At 67.7% G+C, this 16,859-nt stretch overlaps 1 protein-coding gene across 1 annotated transcript in view; it reads left to right on the top strand.

Annotated features, from left to right (window-relative positions):
• PFAS (phosphoribosylformylglycinamidine synthase) overlaps window positions 1-16,859 on the top strand; it is a 30,725-nt gene that overhangs the window by 256 nt on the left and 13,610 nt on the right. The window contains exons 2-18 of the mRNA XM_074854160.1: window positions 626-806; window positions 1,442-1,580; window positions 1,829-1,934; window positions 3,005-3,191; window positions 4,208-4,313; window positions 5,566-5,706; window positions 7,211-7,335; window positions 7,426-7,554; window positions 8,438-8,569; window positions 9,105-9,233; window positions 10,907-10,980; window positions 11,078-11,234; window positions 11,939-12,000; window positions 12,510-12,671; window positions 14,222-14,335; window positions 14,996-15,127; window positions 15,772-16,002. Of these exons, the coding sequence (XP_074710261.1) occupies window positions 626-806; window positions 1,442-1,580; window positions 1,829-1,934; window positions 3,005-3,191; window positions 4,208-4,313; window positions 5,566-5,706; window positions 7,211-7,335; window positions 7,426-7,554; window positions 8,438-8,569; window positions 9,105-9,233; window positions 10,907-10,980; window positions 11,078-11,234; window positions 11,939-12,000; window positions 12,510-12,671; window positions 14,222-14,335; window positions 14,996-15,127; window positions 15,772-16,002 (2,307 nt within the window). The remainder of the gene's footprint in view (window positions 1-625; window positions 807-1,441; window positions 1,581-1,828; window positions 1,935-3,004; window positions 3,192-4,207; window positions 4,314-5,565; window positions 5,707-7,210; window positions 7,336-7,425; window positions 7,555-8,437; window positions 8,570-9,104; window positions 9,234-10,906; window positions 10,981-11,077; window positions 11,235-11,938; window positions 12,001-12,509; window positions 12,672-14,221; window positions 14,336-14,995; window positions 15,128-15,771; window positions 16,003-16,859) is intronic.

Raw genomic sequence — 16,859 nt, 5'->3', positions numbered from 1 at the left:
TTAGTGACGTGGGGAGGGTCCCGCGGTGACGTGAGGGGGGGGTCCCTGAGGGGTTTTGGGGGTCCCATGGGGGGGGTTGGGGGGGTCCTGGAGACAGTCCCCAAGGTTTGGGGGAGGGTCCGTGGACGTGGGGGGGAGGGGACACCCCCCGAAGTTTGGGGGGGTCCCCGGAGGTCCCCGAGGTGTGGGGGTCTCTGGGGGGGGTCCCCAGGTTTGGGGTCCCCGGAATCTCTGGGATCTGGGGGTCCCGGGGGGGGTCCCTGGAGGTTTGGGGGGGGGTCTCGGGGGGGGGGGGGGGGTGGACACCCCCCGAAGTTTGAGGGGGGGTCCCCGAGGTTTAGGGGGGTCCCTGGGGGTTTGGTGTCTGGGGTTTGGGGGTCCTGGGGGTGTGGGGGTCTCTGGGGGGGGTCCCCAGGTTTGGGGTCCTCGGGATCTCCGGGATATGGGGGTCCCTGGGGGGTCCCTGGGGGTGTGGGGGTCTCTGGGGGGGGGTCTCCAAGTTTTGGGGTCCCTGATGGGGGGGGGGCTGCTCCGGGGATCCCCATGTTTGGGGGTGCTGCGGGGGGGTGCCCCCAGGTTTGGGGGTCCCCTCTCACCCTCTCCCCTTCCCCTCCCCCCCCCAAAGATGCAGTTACTGCGGTTTTACGTGCGGCCGGGCCCCCCCCGAGCGGGTGGGGGGTCCCGGGGGGGGATCTGGGGGGGCCCCCCCAGGGCTGGGGTTGGGGTCCCCCTGCGGGTGGCCCGAGCCGTGGAACCGGGGGTCACCGCTGTCACCTGCGAGCTCTGCTACTACCTGGCCTGGGACGGTACGGGGGGGCCGGGGGGGCACACGGGGGGCACGGCGGGGTGGGGGGGGACATGGGGGACTTGGGGGGACGTGGGGGGATGGGGGACACGGGGGGACTTGGGGGGACAGGGGGGATATGGGGGACATGGAGGGTGGGGGGGTGTGGGGGACGGGGAATATGGGGGGACATGGGGGGACACGAGGGACACGGGGGGGTGGGGGGGGACACGGGGGGACTTGGGGACATGAGGGACATGGGGGGACATGGGGGAATATGGGGGGGGCACGAGAGGACACGGGGGGTGGGGGGGGACATGGGGGACGTGGGGGGACGTGGGGGACACGGGGGGACTTGGGGGGACAGGGGGGATATGGGGGGACATGGGGGGATTTGGGACATGGGGGACATGGGGGGACACGGGGGGGTGGGGGGGACACTGGGGGACTTGGGGGGCAGCAGGAATATGGGGGGACACGGAGGGAGGTGGGGGGATGTGGGGGGGGGATTTGGGGACATGGGGGGGTGTGGGGGGACATGGGGGGGGTCCCGGTCAGTCAGGGGCTGCGGGGGCTGTGGGGGGTCTCAGAGGGCTGAGGGGGGCAGCGGGGGGTGTCGGGGGGGTTTGGGGGGGTCACAGCCTTCGGGGTGCGCAGGGGAGACCCCTCCCGACACGGAGCAAGGCCGGATCCTGCGCTGGCTCCTGGGGTCCCCCCTGGGGGAGGGGGAGGAGGTGGCCCCCCAAAGCTTCTTGCGCCCCCACGGCCCCCACCTGCTGCTGGAGATCGGGCCCAGGTACGGGGGGGGGGGTCCCATGGGTGCTGGGGGTCCCATGGGTGCTGTGGGTGCTGTGAGGGGGTCCCATGGGTGCTGTGAGGGGTTCCATGGGTGCTGGCGGTCCCATGGGTGCTGTGGGTGCTGTGAGGGGGTCCCATGGGTGCTGGGGGTCCCATGGGTGCTGTGGGTGCTGTGAGGGGGTCCCATGGGTGCTGTGAGGGGGTCCCATGGGTGCTGGCGGTCCCATGGGTGCTGGGTGCCGGCAGGTTGGGCGTCTCCACGGCCGCCTCCACCAACGCCGTGTCCCTGTGCCGGGCGGCCGGGCTGGGCCGGGTGCAGCGCCTGGAGCGCTCCCGCCGCCTCCTGCTGCAGGTGACACTGGGGACACTGGGGACAGGGGGGGCATCGGGACACTGGGGGACACTGGGGACGTGGGGGGCACTGGGGGCATCAGGGACATTGGGGACGTGGGGGCATCGGGGACATTGGGGACACTGGGGACATGGGGGGGCATTGGGGACGTCGGGGACATTGGGGACGTGGGGGCATTGGGGACATGGGGGGCATCGGGCGTGGGGGACATTGGGGACACTGGGGACGTGGGGGGGGCATTGGGACGTCGGGGACATGGGGGACACCGGGGGCATCAGGGACAGGGGAGCACGGGGGACACTGGTGACCTGGGGGGGGCACTGGGGACATTGGGGACATGGGGGACATCAGGGACATGGGGGGGACACTGGGGATACTGGGGACATGGGGGGGCACCAGGACATGGGGGGGGACACTGGGGACACTGGGGACATGGGGGGGCACCAGGGACATGGGGGGGGACACTGGGGACACTGGGGGGCACCAGGGATGGGGGGGGCATTGGGGACATGGGGGACATCAGGGATGGGGGGGCCATCGGTGGCGGGGGGGACACTGGGGACATGGGGGGCACCAGGGACTGGGGGGGCATTGGGGACACTGGGGACATGGGGGGGCTCAGGGATGGGGGGGGCACCGGGGACATTGGGGACATGGGGGACATCAGGGACATGGGGGGGACACTGGGGACACTGGGGACACTGGGGGGCACCAGGGATGGGAGGGGCATTGGGGACATTGGGGACATGGGGGGGCCTCAGGGATGGGGGGGCACAGGGGACATGGGGGACATGGGGGACATCAGGGGCGGGGGGGCCATCGGTGGCGGGGGGGACACTGGGGACATGGGGGGCACCGGGGGGTGTTGGGGGCACTGGGGGGGGGACATTGGGGACATCAGTCATTCTGGGGGTCCCCCTGTCCCCAAGTCTCCCGGTGTCCCCAGGGATCCCCCCCCATGTCCCTGGGGGTGCCCCTGTGCCCCCTGATCTGGGGGTGCCCCCGCGGGGACGGGGGGTCCCTGTAGGACGTGGGGGGTGACGTGGGGCGTCCCCGTGTCCCCCCCCTAGTTCGAGGGGCCCCCCCCGGCGGGGGCGGCGGGGCGGCTGGGGCGGGCGCTGCGGGACGCCATGACGGAGCAGCTGTACCCCGAGCCCCTGGTGACCTTCGGGGTCCCCGTGCGCCCCGTCCCCGTCACCACCATCGACGTCCTGGGGGGGGGCCCCCAGGCCCTGGAGAGGGCGGACAGCGAGCTGGGTAAGGGGGGGGACACGGGGGGGACATGGGGGGGACATGGGGTGTGGGGGGCGTGGGAATAGGGGGGCACGTGGGGACAGAGGGTGTGGGGGTGGTTGGGGACATGGGGGGGGACATGGGGGGACATGGGGTATGGGGGGGGCAGAGGAATATGGGGGGACGTGGGGACAGGGTGTGGGGGTGGTTGGGGACATGGGGACATGGGGGGGACATGGGATATGGGGGGGCATGTGCACATGGGGGTGCTTGGGACATGGGACATGAGGGGACATGGGGGGACACGGGGCTGGGGGGATGTGGGGACAGGATGTGGGGGTGCTTGGGGACATGGGAGGACATAGGGGGGACAGGGGATATGGGGGGGCCATGGGGACAAGGGGGAATGAGGGGGGACATGGGGACATGGGGGGGCATGTGCACATGGGGGTGCTTGGGGACATGGGGGGACATGGGGAGACAAATTGGGGACATGGGGGGCACATGGGCTATAGGGGGGGGCAGGGGAATGTGGGGGGACAAGGGGACATGGGACAAGGGGACAAGGGGACACGGGACGTGGGGGTGTGACGTGGAGGATGAGGAAGATGAGACCGTGGAGGACGTGGGACGTGGGGACGTGGGGCTGCTTGGGGACATGGGGACAGGGGACAAGGGGACATGGCCATGGGGACATGGGGACAGGGGACAAGGGGACATGGCCATGGGGATGTGGATGAGGGGACGTGGGGACATGAGAACGTGGGGGACAAGGGGACAAGGGGACAAGGGACCATGGCCATGGGGACATGGATGTGGGGACGTGGGGACGCGGAGGACAAGGGACAAGGGACAAGGGACAGGGGCCACGACGACAAGGCACACGGGCACGCTTGGGGACAAAGTGTCACGGGGACACGGGGGGTCCCTGGGGCCCTGGGTGTGGGTCGAGGGAGCTGAGGGGCCATGGGGGGGTTGGGGGGTTCCTGGGGACCCCTGGGGACATTGGGGACCCTTGGGGACGTTGGTGTCCCCCCCAGGCCTGGCCTTTGACCCCTGGGACGTGCAGTACTACACCCGCCTCTTCCGCGCCGCCGGCCGCAACCCCACCTCGGTGGAGTGCTTCGACCTGGCCCAGTCCAACAGGTGCCCCCCAACTCCCCCCCCAGCCCCCCAACTCCCCTCCAGCCCCCCAACTCCCCTGACCCCCCTTGACCCTCCACCACCCCCCTGGAGCCCCCCCAAATCCCCCTCCAGCCCCCCAACTCCCCCCCCAGCCCCCCAAATCCCCCCCCAGCCCCCCAACTCCCCATGACCCCCCTCGACCCTCCTCCACCCCCCTGGAGCCCCCCCAAACACTCCTGCCCCCCCAATCCCTCCCCCCGCCCCGCAGACCCCTCCCAACCCCCCAACATCCCCCCTGAGTCCCCCCAGATCCCCCGGACCCTTCCCCTCCCCCCCCCGCCCCCACCCGAGCCCTCCCCCACCCCCTGGACACCCCCAAACCCCCCCGTGACCGTGTCCCCACGTCCCCCACTGCTGCCACCCCCCATGTCTGTGTCACCCCCTTGATGCCACTCCATGACCGTGTCCCCATGTACCTCACTGATGCCACCCCCATGGTCATGTCCCCCCCCGATGCCACCCCATAACCATGTCCCCATGTCCCCATGTCCCCGTTGATGCCGCTTTCATTGTCTGTGACCCCACTGATGCCATCCCTTGACCATGTCCCCATGTCCCCCCTTGATGCCACCCCAGAACCATGTCCCCGTGTCCCCCTTGATGCCACCTCTAGATCTGTGTCCCCCCCTTGATGTCACCCCATTGACCGTGTCCCCATGTCCCCTCCTTGATGTCACCCCCTTGATGCCACCCCATGACCATGTCCCCCTTGATGCCACCCCCATATCTGTGGCCCCCCCTTGATGTCACCCCCTTGATGCCATCCCATGACCATGTCCCCATGTCCCCGTGTCCCCCCTTGATACCACCCCTGTGTCTGTGTCCCCATGTCCCCGTTGATGCCACTTTCATTGTCTATGACCCCACTGATGTCACCCCTTGACCATGTCCCCATGTCCCCCCTTGATGCCACCCCAGAACCGTGTCCCCGTGTCCCCTCTTGATGCCACCCCTATATGTGTGTTCCGCCTTGATGTCACCCTGTTGACTGTGTCCCCATGTCCCCCCTTGATGCCACCCCCATATCTGTGTCCCCCCTTGATGGCACCTCCATTGTCTGTGTCCCCCTTTGATGTCACCCCATAACTGTATCCCCATGTCCCCCCTTGATGCCACCCCATGACCGTGTCCCCGTGTCCCCCCCATATCTGTGTCCCCGTGTCCCCGGTTGATGGCACGGGCTGACCGTGTCCCCGTGTCCCCGTGTCCCCAGCGAGCACAGCCGCCATTGGTTCTTCAAGGGGCGGCTGGTGGTGGACGGGCGGGAGGAGCCGCAGTCGCTCTTCCAGAGCATCATGGGAACTCAGAGCTCCAGCAACCCCAACAACGTCATCAAGTTCTCCGACAACAGCAGGTGGGGCCCAGGGGGGCAAGGCCGGGGGGCCCCGGGGTGCCCGTCACCCATGGGTGCCATGGCGTGGAGGTTTGGGGGTTCCATCACCCATGGGTGCCATGGCATGGAGGTTTGGGGGTTCCATCACCCATGGGTGCCATGGCGTGGAGGTTTGGGGGTTCCATCACCCATGGGTGCCATGGCGTGGAGATTTGGGGGTTCTATCACCCATGGGTGCCATGGTGTGGGGATTTGGGGGTTCCATCCCCCATGGATGCCATGGCGTGGAGGTTTGGGGGTTCCATCCCCCATGGGTGCTATGGCGTGGAGGTTTGGGGTTCTATCACCCATGGGTGCCATGGCGTGGAGATTTGGGGGTTCTATCACCCATGGGTGCCATGGCGTGGGGATTTGGGGGGTGTCCATCTCCCATGGGTGCCATGGCGTGGAGGTTTGGGGGTTCTATCACCCATGGGTGCCATGGTGTGGAGGTTTGGGTGTTCTATCACCCATGGGTGCTATGGCGTGGAGGTTTGGGGTTCTATCACCCATGGGTGCCATGGCGTGGAGGTTTGGGTGTTCTATCACCCATGGGTGCCAGGGCATGGGGATTTGGGGGGTGTCCATCTCCCATGGGTGCCATGGCGTGGAGGTTTGGGTGTTCCATCACCCATGGGTGCCATGGCGTGGAGGTTTGGGGGTTCCATCACCCATGGGTGCCATGGCGTGGAGATTTGGGGGTTCTATCACCCATGGGTGCCATGGTGTGGGGATTTGGGGGTTCCATCCCCCATGGATGCCATGGCGTGGAGGTTTGGGGGTTCCATCACCCATGGGTGCCATGGCGTGGAGGTTTGGGGGTTCCATCCCCCATGGGTGCTATGGCGTGGAGGTTTGGGGTTCTATCACCCATGGGTGCCATGGCGTGGGGATTTGGGGGGTGTCCATCTCCCATGGGTGCCATGGCATGGAGATTTGGGGGTTCCATCCCCCATGGGTGCCATGGCGTGGAGGTTTGGGTGTTCTATCACCCATGGGTGCCATGGCGTGGAGGTTTGGGGTTCTATCACCCATGGGTGCCATGGCGTGGAGGTTTGGGTGTTCTATCACCCATGGGTGCCATGGCGTGGGGATTTGGGGGGTGTCCATCTCCCATGGGTGCCATGGTGTGGAGATTTGAGGGTTCCATCATCCATGGGTGCCATGACATGGAGCTTTGGGTGTTCCATCCCCCATGGGTGCCATGGCGTGGAGGTTTGGGGTTCTGTCACCCATGGGTGCCATGATACGGAGGTTGGGGGAATCCCGTCACCCATGGGTGCCCACAGCACGGAGACTTGGGGTTCCACCACCCATGGGTGCCCATGACGTAGCGGTTGGGGGGTTCCACGAGCTCTGGGTGACCACGACATACAAGTTGGGCATTTCCATCCCCCGTGGGTGCCCGTGGCGTGAAGATTGGGGGGTTCCACCCCCCCCATGGGTGCCGGCGGGCGGGTGGGTGACGCATCGGGGGTCCCCCCAGCGCCATCCGGGGGGTTCCGGTGACGGCGCTGTGGCCGCACGACCCGGCGGCGCCGAGCCCCTTCGAGAAGAGGACGAGCATCCGCCACGTCATCTTCACCGCCGAGACCCACAACTTCCCCACCGGTCGGTTGGGGGGGGCTGGGGGGGGCGCTGGGGGCGGGGTTAAGGAGTGGGCGTGTCCTAACCTGCCCCCCCCCGCCCCCCCCCCCCCAGCGGTGGCCCCCTTCAGCGGGGCGACGACGGGCACCGGGGGCCGCATCCGGGACGTGCAGTGCACCGGGCGCGGCGCCCACGTCATCGCCGGCACCGCCGGCTACAGCTTCGGCAACCTGCTCATCCCCGGTGAGGGGGGCGGGGGGACACCCCAAAACCCCGCGGGGATACACCCCACCCCCACCCCGGGGAGACCCCAATGCCCCAGGGACCCCCCAAACCCCCTGGGACCCCCCCAGTACCTCTGGTCCCCCTTCAGATGCCCCCGAACATTCAACCCCCCCTGGGACCCCCCCAATACCCCTGGGACCCCCCTAAACACCCCAGAACTTTCACCCCCCCTGGGACACCCCCCCAACTTCCCCCTGGGCCCCCCCAATACCCCTGGGACCCCCCTAAACACCCCAGAACTTTCACCCCCCCCCGGGACACCCCCCAACTTCTGCTGGGACCCCCCCAATACCCCTGGGCCCCCCTAAACCCCCTCCAGGATTCTGAAACCCCCTGGGACCCCCCAATATCTCTGGGACCCCCAAGCCCCCCCCAACCCACAATACCAAGGGATCCCCCCCCCCAACCATCCTCCTGGGACCCCCCAAAACCCCTGAGACCCCCCGAACCCCCTCACGATCCCCCAAACGTCCCAGGACCCCCCCTGGACCCTGCCAGACCCCCCAATACCCCTGGGACTCCAGGGCTGCCCCCCCACCTCGAGGCACCCCAATACTTTGGGGACTCCCTCAGACCTCCTGGGACCCCCCAATAGCCCTGGGACCCCCAACTCCCCCCCAGGACCCCCAATACCCCAGGGATCCCCCCCAAACCCCCCCATCCCCTATACCCCCCCCCATAACCCCCTGGATCCCCCCAAAACTCCTCAGGACCCCCCAAACCTCACTTGAACTCCCCTGGTTTCCCCCAAACTTGGGGTCCCCCCACCCCTGGGACCCCCCAAAGCCCCTGCACCCCCCCCCCACTGGGCGGGGACCCAGATATCGGGGTCCCCCCCCAGGCTACGATCTGCCCTGGGAAGACGGGGCGCAGCCGTACCCCAAATCCTTCGCCCGCCCCCTGGAAATCGCCATCGGGGCCAGCGACGGCGCCAGCGACTACGGCAACAAATTTGGGGAGCCCGTGCTGGCCGGTGAGCGGGGACCCCCCCCTGGGGACACTTGGGGACCCTTTGGGGAGGCTCAAGGACCTCCATGGTCTTGGGGACCCTCGGGGACATCTACAGTGTTGGGGACCCCCTGGGGACATTTGGGGATGCTCCAGATGACCCCCAAAGACCTCCATGGCCTTGAGGAGCCCTGGGGACATTTGGGGACCCTCTGGGTGACCCCCAAAGACCTTCAGGGCCTTGAGGACCCCTGGGGACATTTGGGGACCCTCTGAGTGACCCCCAAAGACCTCTGAGGCCTCGGGGATCTCTGGGACATTTGGGGACCCTCTGGGTGACCCCCAAAGACCTCCATGGCCTTGAGGATCCCTGGGGACATTTGGGGACCCTCTGGGTGACCCCCAAAGATCTCCGGGGCATTGGGGACCTCTGGGACATTTGGGGACCCTCTGGGTGACCCCCAAAGACCTCTGAGGCCTCGGGGACCCCCCCGATCGGGGCGGTGGCAGGCGGCGGAGGTTTTGGGGTGCCGGGGGGTGACGCCGGGGGGTGCCCCCAGGTTTCGCCCGCTCCTTCGGGCAGGTGCTGCCGGGGGGGCAGCGGCGCGAGTGGATCAAACCCATCATGTTCAGCGGCGGCATCGGCGCCATCGAGGACGAGCACGTGCGCAAGGAGCCCCCCGAGCCCGGTGAGAGCCCCCCCCAACCCGCCTCGGCACCCCCACATTGCTCTTGGGACCTCGTGTGACCCCCCAACCTTCCCCTGGGACCCCCAAATCCCCAGGGAACCCCCTGTGGGACCCCTCCGTGGGACCCCCCCAACCCACCTGTATGAGACATCCTAACCCCCCCCCCTGGGACCCCCAACCCCCCCTGAGACCCCTAAACCCCATATGGGGCCCCCAAACCCCCCATGGGATCCCCAACATCCCCCCAGGACCCCCAAATCCTTTATGGACCCCCCAACCCTCCCGGGATGTGCGAACTCCCTGTGGGATCCCCAAATTTCCCCTGGAAGCCCCCCTGAACCCCCCCCATGGGACCCCCCCCAGATTTCCCCTGGGACCCCCAACTCCCCCTCATGTGACCCCCCAAACTTCCTCCGGGACCCCCAGATCCCCAGGGAACCCCTTATGGGTCCCACCCAACCCACCTGCATGAGACATCCTAACCCCCCCTGCGACCCCCAACCCCCCCATGGGACCCCTAAACCCCCTAGAGGACTCCCAACCCCCCCATGGGATCCCCAAATTTTCCCTGGGACCCCCAAACTTCTCGTGGGACCCCCTGGGACCCCCCAACCCACAATCATGGGACCCCCAACTCTCCAGGGACCCCCAAACCCCAATGGGACCCTCCCTGAACCCCCCCTGGGACCCCCAAATTGCCATGGGACCCCCAAGCCCCCCTGGAACCCCCAGAACCCCCCAAAACCTCTATGGGACCCCCAACGCCCTCCCTGCCCCCCCCAAATCGTTCATGGGACCCCCAGCCCTCCACGTTGCCCAATTCCCACCATGGGACCCCAAAATGCTCCTGGGACACCCCAAACCCCACCCCCAGCACCCCCAAATCCTGCTGAGCCCATTGAGCCCCTTCACACTCCCAGATCCCCCCACCCTCGGACCCCAAAATCCTTGAGGGACCCCACCCCCCACCCTGGGAACCCCAAATCCTCCCCCCCAGCCCCCGGTCACCCCTGGGACCCCCAAACCTTCCCCCACCCCGGATGCCCCCCCACCCCTAGGCCCCCCAATATCCCCCCCACACCCTCCCTGACACCCCCATATCCCCCCCCTGCCACTCCACCACCCCTGGGACCCCCAAATCCTGCCCCCAGGCCTCACTGGGACCCCCAGATCCCTGCCAGCCCCCCCCATCACCCCTGGGACCCCCAAAGTCCCCCCTCCATGTCTCTCCATCACCCCTAACACCCAAAATCCCCCCAGACCCCCCAACACCCCCAGCTCCTCTCCACCATCCGTGGGACCCCCAAATCCTCCCCCCAGGCCTCCTTGGGACCCTCAAATTCCCCCCAGACCCCCCCATTACCCCTGGGATCCCCAAATCCCACCCCAGCCCCCCCCAAATACTCCCCAGTTTCCTTTCTCCATCACTCCTAGGACCCCCAAATCACTCCTCAGGATGCCCCCCCCCCCCCAGGTACCCCAAAATCCCTGCCCATGCCCCTCTTACCACCCTTGGGACTCTCAAATCCCCCCTAGACCCCCCTCTGACACCCCCAAATGCCCCCTCCCAGCTCCCCCCATCACCCCTAGGACCCCCAAATCCCTCTTCCCCCAAGACCCCAAGTCCCTTGGGGGGTCTGAGGGGTCTCACCCCTGTGTCCTGCCCCCCCCAGGGATGCTGGTGGTGAAAGTGGGGGGCCCCGTGTACCGGATCGGTGTCGGGGGGGGGGCTGCCTCCTCCATCCAGGTAAGGGGGGTCTGGGGGGGTCGCTGTGTGTTGGGGGGGTGCTGGGGGTCTGTGGCGGGTGTCCCCACGGTGTGTGTCCCCCCCATGGTGTCCCCAGGTTCAGGGGGACAACGCGGAGGAGCGGGACGCGGGGGCGGTGCAGAGGGGGGACCCCGAAATGGAGCAGAAGATGAACCGGGTGCTGCGGGGCTGCATCGAGAGCGGGGGGGGGAACCCCATCTGCAGCATCCACGACCAGGGGGCTGGCGGCAACGGTACGGGGACACGGGGGGACACGGGGGGACACGGGGGGACATGGGGGGACACGGGGGGACACGGGGAGATATGGGGGGACATGAGGGGATATGGGGACATGGGAAACATGGGGACATGGGGGGACACAAGGGGACACGAGGGGACACAGGCGATACGGGGGGACATGTGGACATGGGGGGGGACATGGGGACACGGGGACACAGGGGGACACGGGGGGACACGGGGGGACATGGGGGGACAGGGGGACACAGGGACATGAGGGGACATGGGGGGATGGGGGGACATGTGGACATGGGGGGGACATGGGGACACAGGGGGACACGGGGGATGGGGGGACACGGGGACATGAGGGGACATGAGGGGATGGGGGGACACAGAACATGGGGGGGACATGGGGACACAGGGGGACACGGGGGGACACGGGGACATGAGGGGACATGAGGGGACGGGGGGACACAGAACATGGGGGGGACATGGGGACACAGGGGGACACGGGGGACAGGGGGACACGGGGACATGAGGGGACGTGGGGGGACGGGGGGACACAGAACATGGGGGGTCACAGGGTCATAGGGACACGGGGGGATGTGGGGACATGGGGGACACAGGGGACATGGAGGGCCATGGGGTAGGCGCAGGGCCGTGGGGGGACATGGGCACACACAGGGGATGTCCCCAGCGTCCCTGTCACCGCTGTCCCCAGGGAACGTCCTGAAGGAGCTCAGCGAGCCGGCGGGGGCCGTCATCTACGCCAGCCGCTTCCAGGTACCGGGACCCCCCACCCATGGGACCCCCACCCATGGGACACCCCCTCCCCCCTCCCCTTAGGGACTCCCCACCTACAGCCACCCTCATCCCCCCTCCCCAGGGGCACCCCCAGGTGTCCCCAAGCCCCATGGGGACCCCCTGGGTGCCCCCCACCGCTTTTTGTCCCCATGGTATCTCCAAACCCCACAGGGACCCCCTGGGTGCCCCCCACGCCCTTTACATCCCTCAGGTGTCCCCGAGCCCATGTGACCCCTGGGTGCCCCCCACCCCCTTCGAATGTCCCCCCAGTAGCCCCCATGGGACCCCCCCAGGTGCCCCCCAACCTCCCTGTGTCCTGCCCCCCCCCCGCCATTGCCCCTCGGTGCCCCCCTGGGACCCCCGATTCCCCCCTCTATCCCCCAGAACCCCTGTCCCCACGGTGCCCCCCGGCACCCCAATACCCCCCCCCTGGTGTCCCCTGTCTGTGTCGCCCCCCCTGCACCACGGTGACAGGGGGGTGGTGGCAGCGGGGGGACCCCACTCTGAGCGTGCTGGAGTTGTGGGGCGCCGAGTACCAGGAGTCCAACGCGCTGCTGGTGCGGCCGCCGCGCCTGGGGCTGCTGCAGCGCTTGGCCGCCCGCGAGCGCTGTCCCCTCTGCGTGGTGGGGACCGTCACCGGCGACGGGAGGGTAAGGGGGGGTGTGGGGACATGGAGATATAGGGGCATGGGCTGTGGGGACGTGGGCTGTGGGGACATGGGAACATGGGGACATGGGACGTGAGGAGATGGGGACATGGAACGTGGGGACATGGGGATGTGGGGACATGGGACATGGGGACGTGGGACATGGGACGTGGAGACATGGGGACATGGGATGTGAGGAGATGTGACATGGGGACATGGGATGTGAGACACAGGGATGCAGGGACATGGGGGACACCCTGGGGACATGGGGACATGGGACGTGAGGAGATGGGACATGGGACATGGGACGTGGGGACATGGGGACATGGGACGTGGGGACATGGGACATGGGACGTGGGGACATGGGGATGTGGGGACGTGGGACATGGAACGTGGGGACATGGGGACATGGAACATGGGGACATGGGACATGGGATGTGGAGACATGGGGACATGGGATGTGAGGACATGGGACATGGGACGTGAGGAGATGTGACATGGGGACATGAGATGTGAGACACAGGGATGCAGGGACATGGGGGACACCCTGGGGACATGGGGACATAGGACATGGGGATGTGGGGACATGGGGACATGGGACGTGAGGAGATGGGACATGGGACGCGGGGACATGGGACATACATGGGACACGGGGACATGGGATGTGAGACACGGATGCAGGGACATGGAGGACACCATGGGGACATGGAGACATGGGACGCGGAGATGTGGGGACATGGGACGTGAGGAGATGAGATGTGGGGAGATGGCACGTGAGACACAGGGATGCAGGGACGTGGGGGACACCCTGGGGACATGGGGACGTGGGACATGGGGTTGTGGGGACATGGGATGTGGGGAGATGGGACATGGGGACATGAGACACGGGGATGCAGGGACACGGGGGACGCCATGGGGATGTGGGACATGGGGATGTGGGAAGATGAGATGTGGGGAGGTGGAGACATGAGGTAACGGGGACGTGGGGACATGGGACATGGGGAGATGAGACATGGGGACATGGGACGGGGATGCAGGGACATGGAGGGACACCGTGGGGACGTGGGACGTGGGGACACGGGACATGGGGTTGCGGGGACATGGGGACGTGGGAATGTGGGGAGATGAGACGTGGGGACGTGAGATGTGGGGGACACCATGGGGACGTGGGAGGTGGGGACATGGGGACGTGGGGACGTGGGGACATGGGGACATGGGACACAGGGATGTGGGGACATGGGACATGAGATGTGGGGACGAAGCAATGTAGGGACACAAGATGTGGGGACATGGATGTGGGGACGTGGGGACCCAGGACATGGGGGTGCAGGGACATGGGGGACACGTTGGGGACGTGGGGATATGGGGGCACAAGGGGGCTGTGGGGACACGGGGGGACAGGGGGGACGTCGGGCCCTGGGGTCAGGACCTGGGGACCTGGAGGGCCCTGGGGAGATTGAGGGACACAGTGGGGTCCCGGGGGTGGCTTTGGGGGGTCCCTGGGGGGCTGTTTTGGGGGTGCCCCTGCCCTGCTGACACCCCCCACCCCCCCAGATCGTGCTGGTGGATGACCTGGAGGCGCCGGTGCCTGAGGGGGGGTCCCACGAGGGGCTCCCCACCCCCGTCAACCTGGAGCTCGAGTGGGTGCTGGGCAAGATGCCCCGTAAGGTGAGGGGGGGGGGGGGACGACCCCCAGGGGGCACCCGCTGGGGTCACCCCAGGGGCTGGGAGCTGAGAGTCACCCCTGGGGTGTTGGGGAACCCCCCGATAGGGATGGGGACCCCCATGAGGATGATGGGAACCCCCAATGGGGACAGTCAATGGGGATGGGGACCCCCCACTTGGGAGTGGGGACACCCAGAATGATGGGGACCCCCCAATGTTGATGGGGACCCCCCAGTTGGGAGCGGGGACACCCAATGGGGATGGGGACCCCGTGATGATGGGGACCCCCAACGGGGACACCCCATGGGCCACCCCAGTTGGGAGTGGGGACCCCTGTGATGATGGGACCCCCCAGTTGGGAGCGGGGACACCCAAGGGGGATGGGGACCCCGTGATGATGGGGACCCTCAATGGGGACACCCAATGGGGTGGGGTCACCCCAGTTGGGAGTGGGGACCCCCAGGATGATGGGGAACCCCCAGTGGGGATGGGACCCCCCAGTTGGGAGTGGGAACACCCAGTGGGGACACCCAGTGGGGTGGGGCCACCCCAGTTGGGAATGGGGACCCCCGTGATGATGGGACCCCCCAGTGGGGATGGGGACACCCAAGGGCGATGGGGACCCCCCTGATGACGGGACCCCCGTCCCCTCGTGCCCCCCAGGAGTTCGTGCTGCAGCGGGTGCCCCCCACCCTGCGCCCGCTGGCGCTGCCCCCGGGGCTGTCGGTGCGGGCGGCGCTGGAGCGGGTCCTGCGGCTCCCGGCCGTGGCCAGCAAGCGCTACCTCACCAACAAGGTACCCGCGGCCCCCTGTCCCACCCTGTCCCCTCCTGTCCCCCTGTGTCCCCCCGCATCCCCCCGTGTCCCCAACCCCGGCCGTGGGCTCCCCTGGGCCAACTGGCCCCCCTGCACCCGCCATCCCTGGCTGCTGCGGTCCCCTCCAGGTCCCCAACTGACTTGGTGGCCCCAATCCCCTCCATGTCCTCAACCCACTTGGTGGCCATGGGGCATGCCGTGTCCCCTGTCCCCTTGTGCCACCAATCCCCTCTGCGTCCCCAACCCACTTGGTGGCCACAGTCCCCTCCGTGTCCCCAGTCCCCTCGTGCCACCGATCCCCTCCATGTCCCCAACCCACTTGGTGGCCATGGGCCCTGCCATGTCCCCTGTCCCCTTGTCCCACCGATCCCATCCATGTCCCTGATCCCCTCCGTGTCCCCCACCCCCTTGGTGGCCGTGGTCCCCTCCATGTGCCCGATGTTTTCTGTGCCACCGATACCTTCCGTGTCACCAATCTCCCTCCATGTGTCCATGTACCGCACGTGTCCCACCCCGTGTCCCCGTCCCCGCCCAGATGTGACCCATCCACGTCCCCCTCAAATCCCGTCCCCGTGGCCACCTCCCAACCCGTGTCTCCCGCTGACGCCGCTGTCCCCGGGGCAGGTGGACCGCTCGGTGACAGGGCTGGTGGCCCAGCAGCAGTGCGTGGGCCCCCTGCACACGCCGCTAGCCGACGTGGCCGTGGTGGCCCTGTCCCACTTTGACACGGTGGGGGCGGCCACGGCGCTGGGCGAGCAGCCAATCAAGGGCCTCCTGGACCCGGCGGCCGGCGCCCGCCTGGCGCTCACCGAGGCCCTCACCAACCTCGTCTTCGCCCGCATCACCGACCTCCGCGTGAGTACGGCGCCGCTGGGGTGGCTACGGGAGCGGGGACGTGGCTTTGTTGTGGCTGCGGGATGGCCATGTCATGGGGGACGTGCTACTGTCACAGCAAGGCCGTGCCATGGCTACGGGAGTAGGGACGTGGCTTTGGAGTGGCTACGGGATGGCCACACCATGGGGGACGTGCTACTGTCATGACAAGGCCATGGCGTGGCTACGGGAGCAGGGATGTGGCTTTGGCGTGGCTACGGGGTGGCCATGTCATGGGGGACATGCTACTGTCACAGCAAGGCCATGGTGTGGCTACGGGAGCAGGGACGTGGCTTTGGCATGACCACGTCATGGGGGACGTGCCATCGTCACAGCAAAGCCATGGCGTGGCTACGGGAGCAGGGACGTGGCTTTGGCGTGGCTACGGCATGGCCGTGTTGTGGGGGACGTGCCACCATCATGGCAAGGCCGTGCTGTGGCTACAGGAGCAGGGAGGTGGCTTTGGCGTGGCTATGGCACGGCTGTGTCATGGGGGATGTGCCACTATCGTGGCAAGGCTATGGTGTGGCTACGGAAACAGGGATGTGGCTTTGACATGGCTACGGGGTGGCCACATCATGGGGTACGTGCCACCCAAAGCTATGGTGTGGCTACGGGAGCAGGGACGTGGCTTTGATGTGGCTACGGGATGGCCACGGCATGGGAGGGCCCTGTCACACCCATGGAGATGGTGCTACTGTCTTGTCCTTGCCACGCCAGGGCCACAATGTGGCTACAAGATGGGGTTATGGGGCCACGGCACTCTAGTGGCCGTGGCTATGGGTACCACAGCGTGGCCAGGGTGGGCCGTGGCATGACCGTGGTGTGGCCAGAGGGGA

Source organism: Strix uralensis, chromosome 34 (genome assembly GCF_047716275.1).
Source record: "Strix uralensis isolate ZFMK-TIS-50842 chromosome 34, bStrUra1, whole genome shotgun sequence".
Taxonomy (NCBI): Eukaryota; Metazoa; Chordata; class Aves; order Strigiformes; family Strigidae; genus Strix; species Strix uralensis.
This window is presented reverse-complemented; position numbering and strand designations above follow the sequence as displayed.